This window comes from Triticum dicoccoides, chromosome 1B (assembly GCF_002162155.2).
Source record: "Triticum dicoccoides isolate Atlit2015 ecotype Zavitan chromosome 1B, WEW_v2.0, whole genome shotgun sequence".
Lineage (NCBI taxonomy): Eukaryota > Viridiplantae > Streptophyta > Magnoliopsida > Poales > Poaceae > Triticum > Triticum dicoccoides.
This window is the reverse complement of record NC_041381.1, coordinates 528,977,483-528,987,694: the sequence shown is the minus strand read 5'-3', so window position 1 is coordinate 528,987,694 and position 10,212 is coordinate 528,977,483. Positions and strand designations below refer to the sequence as shown.

The 10,212-nt window shown below is 42.4% G+C and overlaps 1 protein-coding gene across 1 annotated transcript in view; it reads right to left on the bottom strand.

Annotated features, from left to right (window-relative positions):
- Positions 1-501: 501 nt before the first annotated feature.
- The window catches only part of LOC119350552, a 36,234-nt gene continuing 26,523 nt past the window's right edge, over positions 502-10,212 (bottom strand). Inside the window, exons 3-15 of the mRNA XM_037618322.1 lie at positions 8,826-8,875; positions 7,879-8,089; positions 7,751-7,798; positions 7,479-7,625; positions 6,542-6,624; positions 5,320-5,530; positions 4,519-4,748; positions 3,494-3,847; positions 3,173-3,277; positions 2,230-2,367; positions 2,010-2,122; positions 1,532-1,707; positions 502-959 (exon numbers count right to left, since the gene is read on the bottom strand). Coding sequence (XP_037474219.1) covers positions 4,683-4,748; positions 5,320-5,530; positions 6,542-6,624; positions 7,479-7,625; positions 7,751-7,798; positions 7,879-8,089; positions 8,826-8,875 — 816 coding nt within the window. The 3' untranslated portion in view covers positions 502-959; positions 1,532-1,707; positions 2,010-2,122; ... (2 more) ...; positions 3,494-3,847; positions 4,519-4,682. The remainder of the gene's footprint in view (positions 960-1,531; positions 1,708-2,009; positions 2,123-2,229; positions 2,368-3,172; positions 3,278-3,493; positions 3,848-4,518; positions 4,749-5,319; positions 5,531-6,541; positions 6,625-7,478; positions 7,626-7,750; positions 7,799-7,878; positions 8,090-8,825; positions 8,876-10,212) is intronic.

The window sequence follows — 10,212 nt, the reverse complement described above, 5'->3', positions numbered from 1 at the left end:
TACTTATCATTAAAATAAATAAAATGGTGTATTTAGATGTATTTTAGTTCTAGATGCATTCCTTTTTATCCATTTTGATGACAAGTATTTTCAGACGGAAGGAAGGAGTACAAAAGAGACTGTTCAGCAATGACAAAATCTGAAAACATCAAACCATCAGCAGTCTACTCACCCGTTGAGTGAGTACAATTTCGGACTTAGGAATACTATATAGGAACACTATTCGGCAACCAATATTTGTGAAAAAATACAGGGAATTAGCAGAATCGGAATGGTAAAAGCTGGCCAAAATGGTTAGATCCGAGAGATGCAAGGCCTTGAACTTGACTGCAACTCTTTTCTATTGATACATGAGTAAGAAAAGTAGCTATCCTTCCCCTTCTAGAGGCATTCCTTTTGGCTAGGCAAATGCTACAACAAAGTTTAGTGGGCAACTTAGGCTACCACATGTAGAACAAAACTAAATAACACCAAACAAGCTCAAAAGCAGTCAGCCAAACATAAAGCAAAACAACAACAGATCACCAGACCAGGTTGGTTTATCTCATTTCCGCACCAACAATGTTAACACGGCAGATACTAACTGTACAGAAACCAACAGAGCAGAAATCCTCAAGTGGAGTTCATTCTTGTAGCCTCACACGAATCCTGAAAAGCGGTTTATCATCTTGTTCATTCTTGTAACCTAAGGGCGACGAGTAAATCGGAACAGAGGGAGTATAACCTAAGGGCAGTTTGCCGCCAACTACACATTTGATCGTTTCATCCTTGCTGTAGCTTATCCAGCTACACATTGTTCCTATCATCCTTGCTGTACCTCATCCAACTACACATTGTATCCTATCACATCCAACTACGCAGTGTCCTATCATCCTTGCTGTACCGTCACCTCTGCTGTCACCACCTTCGGCATGATTTTTCAGGATCAAACACTGTTTCTTCTAGCAAGCATTAAGTACCTGCCATCCAATACATACACCTGGTTAATAAACCATGTACATTAAGTAATTTTCCAACATACGGCATCATTCGTAAATCCATTTCGGCGTGCATACATTCCACAGCATCATTATCAAAAATAATCATCCAAATATTATACTGTTTTTTGGTGAGATAAAATTTACTGTTTTTTGGTGAGATAAAATTAACAATCTTATTACGTAATGACAACAGAAGGTACTAAAAGCAAATCGTATGGCAAGATTCAATAATGTGGACATATATATTCCAGAACATCATTATTAAACACAACCATCATTATTAAACAGCATCTAACCACTAGAAGCAATAAAAACACCAAAATCTCAGCTTCTTACTGTTAAAAAAGCATATACCCCCATATTTGCAAAATATTTGTTCAAGAGCACTAAGTAGAAAAATATGGTACTGAATAAGAATGGGGAAGACTTCCTAGACCTACAACAGTATAACTTCAAACTTCATGTCATAAGAGATAGCTCGGTATTGGCAGCAAAAATATAGCAGGTCCATGTCTATAGAGCAGATTATAGGTCAAGTGATATATTCATACCTGTCATATTAACTTTGGAAGTTCAACAAAGACCTCAAGGTAATGGGGGGCAGAAGCCTCCAGCGCTTCTTACATCTTCTATTCTACCTTCAACTTCTTCCGTGTCCTCCTGTAATTTCTTCAACATCTGAAACATCTCTTTTCCTTGAAAACCTTCGATCTTCTTAAACAAGTATCTGCAACAGAAACATTTATATACATTAATAAAGTAACTCATGTAACCAAGCATGCATTAAAAACTATCACTGTGTCTTGCCTTGTTATTATTGGTTACATGGTTCTCTATTTTACTTCGCAAAACAACATTAACACAATGGATTAAAGAAATACACATGTCAAAACCAACCAATCAAATTAGAAGATCATTTTGAGATTTGAATAACAGTTGCAGCATATAAACAAATACAGCCTGCTGCAAGGATCAATTTGAAGTTTCAGCGCATAAACAAAAACATAGGTGAAAAATAAAGGGTCATACTGGCGCCGCATATCTCCCATTCTATTGTATCTGACCACAATCGCGTTCAGCATATCAACAATGGGTTGAGGCTGACGGGCAAGAGCATCTGTGACAGCATAAATCAAGAGCTCCTGTATTGAAGAGCAGATAAAGGATCAGCAGAGATTTGAGAGAAAAATACATTAAGACAAGATAGACTACATTCATCATCACTAGGGATGTCTAGGAATAAGGGTACCTCAGGAGCAACTTTGGGAGAGGACTCCAGCCTTTGGAACATGAGCTGCTCCTTGATCTCAGCCTTGGTTGGCTCCCTGGAGACATTCGCATTTCCGCCCTGCCAGTACAACCACTGGTTGCCTAAAGGACCAATAACCTACATTGAGTGCCATTACATGGTGTTAGAATATAAACCTGAACATAATGGTACAGAACTTCATCATGCCATTAAAAAACATGAACAAGAAAGACTCTACAGGTAGAGGCACATTACAAAACAGATATTAAAATCATCTGTATTAACCCAATCATTTGATGAGTCACATAACCAAATTTAATCTTAGAAGTGGCAGCAGGTAAACAGAATGCATCACATAACTGCAAACACGGCAGCATAAGTAGTTGATGGCTTGTTGCCATTCTAAAAACGAAAATAAAGGTTGTACCACAAACAAACAGTATGCACAAAACCTTGGAAGATAAAAGCACGCAGCAGTAGATGACACCAACCAAAAACTACAGATTCCCATAAGACCTAGACACCTTGAATGAGATCCAGTGAGCAATGAACATTATCACTGGCAATCCCCCCTCCTAGACAAGCAGATAAAAGAAGCAACTGCTAGACAGACAGTATGCTGCATAATGGTACAGAATCTACAGCCTAGGGTTTAGGATGCAACATTTACAAGTCAACCAATAGTTCCACGTGCATATACAGATATCTAGACTAAACCCACATCTGGGTGCAGATCGGGAACCTCTAATCGGTGAGAAAACATCCTGTTTCTTAAGTAAACAGAATAGAGCCCTGTGTGGTTGGATCTAGAACATAGCAGATGTGCTTAAAATCGTCTGCGTGGGCGGATTTCTCAGAAGAGAAGCGATCTAAAACATGCAGAACAGAGTCACTCGTTTAAGGGGATGAAGAGAGAAGAAGGGGAGGGGGTGGGGGCAGGCACCTGTGCAGGCACGTCGTCGACGACGCGCCCCCTCTGCCGTCCCTGAGCGCGGCCTGGGCCGCCGCGCCCAGCCCGAGCACCACGAATGAGTGCAGCCATGGCGACCTGCGGGGAAACAGGGCTTGGATCCGGTGAATCTACACGAAAAAACGAAAACCCTAGCTACAGAATGGAGATTGGAAGGAGGAAAACGAACCACAAGCCCAATCGATCAGAAAGAATGGTGCTGTGGGTGTGGGATTGGGGCGGAGGGCGGAGGGGGAGGAGAGAGAGAGAAGGGAGGCCGCCGGTATTTATACCGGCGGGAAGGTGCAGGCCCACCTGTCAGCCGCTTCCTCCCGTCGCCGGCGGGAGGGAGCGAGCGGGAGGCCGCGGGTTCGAACGGGAGGACCCACCCGTCATCGTCCCGAGCGGCGGGCCCATGGGTTCCTCGAGGAAGCTGGTGTAGCGGGCCGTCTCGCCTCCTCGCTGCCGTGGCCTGCAAGGCAGCGGCGGCTGCTCTCCCCATCGCGGTGAAGAAAGGAAGGAAGGGGTCCCGCGCGTCAGTGGGGGATGCTGCTCTCCACTCCCCATTCCTTCTCTCGCACATCTTGGATGAGCAAGAGAAGCTCAAGAAGCTTGAGTGAGGAGCAGTAATGGAGAAGGGAGGGCTCTCCACCTTGTGTGCCTCGTGGTCTGCGGGTGAAAAACGAGGGGGTAAATAGTAATAAATAAACAAATAACAGTAAGACTTCACCCAAGTACTACTAGTACTAGTACAGTACACAGTACAGTAAATAACGTGACAGGCTTCACCCAAGGAGTAGTACAGTCTCTGACTAGTCTCTGATGGGCATCGGAGCGCCGCTCGCTTTTGACCGTCTCTCTCTCTGTTTGCAGAGTGAACAGAGAGAGAGAGAAAAGAGAGCAGGGCATGGTGGGGTTTGCTAGACTGAAAAGCCTACTACTACTGCTACAGGCCACAGTGCCACAGTGCCGTCAAGTCAAGTCATGCACCTGGATGGCTACAGAGAGATTATACTACTCAAAACAAATACTACTGCATGCATGCACAGGTTGATCTTTGCTTTGCCTAACCAAAACCAACATTCTATCAATCAACATCATGGATCATCAAACATCAAAAGTGCAATGGTTGCAGCATATCTAAACAAGCAGGAGCAACAAGCATGCATGTTCATTGAAGCAGTCAAACAGGTCAAATCCAGCAGCAAGACACACGAGTCATAGGCATTACAGGCAGTCAAACAGGTCAGGGAGCATGCAATTCCAGTAGTAGTACAACAACACAATGGCAGGTTGGCGCAAATCATGCTTAAGCAAACAATGGCAGCGTCATAACCAACCTTGACAAGCTGATTCCTCCAAGCATTGCTAGCAGAAGCTGAAGAATGAATTAATCAACTTTGATTTGCTGCACTGCACCATCCAAGGGGGAGCTGCCTTTCTTCAAGGCATCAATCGCATCTAGTACAGTATATGTGAGAAAGGGTGTTACAGGATCCCTCTGCTATAGCAGCACCAATACAGCAGCTTCCTGCTCCTTCCGGACATCACCTGCCTGAGCCACATTTTGCTGCACAATTACAGATATGAATGATTAGGTGACCCAACAGATTGACAGTTAAAACTTAGTAGAAACAAGTGCAGCACTTGATATTGTAACAAGCATCAACTCTAACAGGTAAGCCCCTTGGGGCAGTAATCCATGGGATGGATTATGACAACTTCCGAATTACTGCTTGCTGGCTACGGTCTCACGGTTACGATTCTATCTATACATTTGATTACCAGCAAAGCTAAAGGTATAGCTTTTGAGTCATTTGTGCCACTGAGACACTGACTATCAGCAGCCTAAATCAAGCCAATTGATAACTGATATACATAGGCCACTGCCCTGAATCTTCAGCAAGAAAATAGGTTCAATTATAGCATTGAACCAAGCATAGCCATACTTCACAGGTTACAACATGCATGCTCTAAACCAACCATTGTGGTGTTCTTAACACTATTTGTTGGTACGTACTACCAAAAGTAACTAAGACCCTTATACTGAATTTGAAGGATGTCAGGCAGATAAAATGTGAAGATATCTAGAAATGAGCACCAATCGGATGAAAAATTACAACTTGACATGTTGAATTTACCATGTTAACAGAACGCAAACCAGAGTCACAAGCCTCCAGAGCAACTTCATCGTCTGAATCTTCATTGGCTTGCAGGATCAACTCATTAACAAGTTGAACATGATGACTCATGGGAATGAATGGGAAGCCACCAGGCAGGCATTCCACCACCTGATGAGAGGGTGGCTTGATGATTGCTCCTCCATCTTGGCCTTTCCAATTCGTTGGCAGCCTGTTGACAACACAAGACACAAGTTTAACATGAATCCCTGATAGCTCCTCTACCGGTTCACACAAGTTGCAGGTACACAATCAATAGCTGCACTTCCGTTCTGGATGTATGATCAGTTTTGGATGTATAATCAAGGAAGGGGTCCTTGTGATTCATCATAGCAAACAAACAAGCAGACTAGTCATACTCCCTCCGTGCCCCATAATATAAGAGGTTTCTGCTAGGGAGTACTTATGTAGCCCATCAACCCAGGTACATGGTCTACATTTCAAGCAAGAAAGATTGCATGGCAAATGGTTTACTTATGCACAGCTATGTCCCATAATATAAGGGCAAGTTAACCTTCCCCGTGCAGGCCCTCTCCTGCCGCACCCCTCTCGCACCCTCAGGGACAACCACCTATTAGCGTCAGTGGGGAATAGAGACAGTTTTTTACTTGTCTCTGTTATCAGTCACGGTAACAGGGTAGTTACTGAGAAAAGTAGCATCCATTATTCTACATTTGCCTCTGTTAGCTATTGCTTTAAAGTAATTAGTTGTATATTGCCAAATCAGCATTTTTCTGAGAAATGGTAAATTCCTGGATCAGTGTAGGGGCGATAAGTGTCGACGTATCTGCAGCAGAGCAGCATATAAATCACAACAGATATCGAAGAATGGCGATGAACAACTAAACAACCACTTAGGGGTGGGTTCGTGTAGGGGCGATAAGTGTCGACGTATCTTCACAAGAACAGATATCGAAGAATGGCAATGAACAACTAAACAACCACTTAGGAGTGGGTGGCACACAGTGATAACTGATACGGCTCAATTCCTACAGATCGACAGGAAACTCGGTACTACCGAAACAATCACTTCCGGTTTGATCGGATTGGGTCTTAGCCCTCCCTACCTAAACAAACCCCCATATGAAGGTCCAACTCCTAGAGGAAATTCACCAGCAGCACAATGCACTAGCTGACTGGCATGCAATATGAAACGACTTTGATACACATGCAATTGACGTACCTATCAAGCAGTTGCCAGCGGTTTCTGATTTGTGGATCCACATCATCAATCTCTTTTTCCAATTCAAGAAGCGTAGCATCAACCTAAAACAGAGCAAAAATATATGTCAACAAATAACCCATAAATTATTCAATAGCAATGTATAGATGACCAACATCAATGGTAGTTCCACCACAGAAATCTATCCAACTAACAGACTTGGGGGAAGGCAAATGTAGGCATAGAGATCAGTGATAAAGCCACAGGCTGTAACTTCGTTAACAAGAGCAACCAAGACCCTTATACTTCTAATGCTGACATGCCATACTTCAATCGTTCTTTTTTTTAGGCTAGAGAGAGAATTTGCTGCATTAAGAAAGAATTGTCACAATCATTTTGACATAAAGAACACAAAGAGGAGCTTGTGCCAGCGACCAAGCATAAGTGCCTAGAGCTAACTTGTGAGCAACTCTCAATCGTATACTTGAATGTAAACTAACACAGTACCCTTGTAGTATTAACACGTAACATAAAGGTGGAAATGCAATCAAGCAGGTGTCAACAGTATATGCAGGCCAGGACCGAATGAAAGTTGACTAATTCAGGATGCAGTTTATGATGAAGAGATCCATTCATACAGTCTAATTTAGGATACGGTTTATGATGAAGAAATCCGTTTGTTCTGTTTAGTATCTCCAACTAACAATGGAATGATACAAAACAAGGTCTAGTAAACTACTAGGCCAAAAACGAAGAAAAAGAAGTAAATCATTATCTGACAAAATTGTGCCCCAGTAATTTAACCGTTTCAGCTTCTCAAGCTAGTCATCAGTAGCCGACGAAGTCAGGGAAAAAAGCGATTCCCTTAAACAGCGAACCAGAGCAAATATATAGTGTACCAATAGAACCAGGAGAGTGTTACGAGCTTTGACTATTCATGCATGGAAGAAATGCATACCTTGTCAATCAGCGCTGACAAGACTTTTTCCTCTGAAGCAACCTCGGTGATGTCGTCTGACTCCTCTCTAGCAGCCATATATGCCTTCTTAGCTTCTTCTGCCCCCTCTGTGTCTTCTCTTCCAAGCATGGAGTTACATAGTTTTATCTGCATTCCTCAACAATTAAGTACTACTCAGACTCCACGGTAAAACAGTTCATACATGCAACAAACAAAAAAAATGATGTATGGTAATTGTCCCTCTGACCCCACTTCAAAAATTCACATCGTACCTCCTTGTTGACAAGGCTCAGGAACTCTTGACGCTCCTTGCTAACAGACTGCAATGTAAGTAATTATGGCACCATCACTAACAGTCCACGAAGTACTGACAGAAAATACAGATGGGCTAGGATCATACCGATGCAGATGCCAGCACAGCCAATGTTCGACTGATATTACAGAGCTGCTCCTGGTCATGTTGTTTTGCTAATATCATTTCTTCTTCTTGCCTAGCAGTAGGCCCAGTCATTTCCTTTAAAGCCAAATATTCTTCACCAGCCTCCTGTTCTGTGAGATTTGCCTTTTCTTCCTTCTTTTGTTTTGCCTTCTCTTTCTTCCTTCTCTTCCTCCTGAATATTTTCATTCAAAGCATTAAATAACTGATTAGATGTTCAGTAGCAGCATTACGCTAAGTTAAAATAAACAGGCAACAGCTGAGTGTTAGCAGCAATACAGCACTATGCCGAAACTAACATACTTGGGTAAGAGCCTTCTGCTAAAACAAATGGGTAACAGTTCAATGTTAGCAGCACCATGCAGGCTTCCCCACCGCCGTATTACACAAAGCTGGTCGGGTGGTGCTTTCACGGCTTTGGTGCCCACCCTTTCTCACTTCGCATAGTTGCCAATGCATATTTTTTAATGCTTTAAAGTGCTCCATTTTGTTTAATACTCCGTATATCTGAATTTTCTATTAGATGAATTGCTTGAAAACAGGTCATTTGGCTACACTGTCTGAGAAACTAGTGATGATTGCTAAATGAGCATAATTATAGACTAATCAGCAGAAATTAAGTGATTCTCTTTAAATCAGTATAATTTGAATCATCGCAATCTTACACAACCAACGTTAGATAAGCATATAAACAGGCTCTCGGAATCTTAGGTTCATCTAGACATTCTCACACGCAACCAACGTTAGATAAGCATATAAACACGGTCAATTCAGGAACAGACTTTCAAATGTGTCTGCGATTTGGCTATTCATTGTCAGATCCAACATAAGCAACTGAGTTATCAGGCTACGAATAGATTGGTAAAAGCAGAGGATAAAATCTATATGGGTATCAAGGAACATGACATTACCTCCAAAATTGATGGCCACACTTCAACAAGCTGAACCAGGCCGAGCAAACCTATCAAAGATACAGGGAGAATATCAAGATAAATATGCAATTGAACAACTAAATTATGCTGAGCAGTTGTAGCCCGTAAATTACTGTAACAAGCATCAATTCAAACAGGAAGGCCCTTGGGCAGTAATCCACGAGATGGCTTATGAAAACATCCAGTTACTACTTACTAGAGACCTACTAGCTATAGTAATAACTGGTCTCACAGTGCGTTTTTACACATTTGATTACAAAGCAGCTAAAATTATAGCTTTTAGGTTCTGTGTCACTGGGGCACTGACTATCAGCAAGAAAATAGTGTCAATCATAGCATTGAACCAAGCATACCCAGAAACATGTTATGTTACTTATAAGAGTTCTTTATTACTTGCTACTGATTAATAACTGAAGGTTTCACGTCAACGAATCATTGCAACCTGAACTAAGATCAATGTTTAGAAGCTCTGGAGTCTGTGGAACCAGCAGTAAGTTACCTGAATCAAAAGGTAGAAAGAATGTCGGCCCCAAAAACATTAGAAAGGACATCCAACCCAGAGCTACATTTCCACAAGTTCCAAATATCTACAGCTTCGTCGATTTCCTGTCCATAAGGCAATTTTATCAGCTTTAAATAAACAGGTAGGCAGAAAGGTAATTACGCTGCTTAAAAAATAAATAATGTTTATGAACTCACGTCATCTTCTCCTGTTTCAGATTCATGCAATAAGAGACATGGAAACGGGGCTCCAAATCCTTTAATCCTAATTTGACTTTGTTGCATGTAGGGAGGTAGCTCATGAAGTTTTTCAAAATTTAAGTATTCCATGGATGCTAACCCGAGCAGAGATTTTACGGACAAGAGTTCCATGAGGTAGCCCTCTCCTAATTAATTCCTCCCCCTCCACCAATTAATTTGGCCGACTGGCGGGTTTCATTCTCCCTCTACATCTTCTCCACGCTGACTTGATTCTCCCACGTAGTAGCCGATGGCATCGATGCTCCATACATTTCTGTTTCGGCATGGCTTCTAGCCTCTCACAATAACTTACTCCTCATGTCCTTCAATATTTCTATGGTTATTCCCCAACCGTGTGGTATGGTGCTCCATGGCTAGGTGCACCATCGCATGCCTCCGTAAACCATCTTGTATTACTTTCATGGCAAATTCTCCCCAATTATCTTGAACCTAATGAGTCTCCCTAAATTATTCTGCAGCTAGCTGCTCTTTCATGCGCGCCAAGGAGGTGGATGAGAGGTGGACGGAGCCTGAGGTCAAGTAGAGTTGTCCCTGGTGGAGGAGGAGACAAGAGGACGAAGATTGTCGACATTTGCAACCAGCCTAGCACCACTAAGGAAAAGAG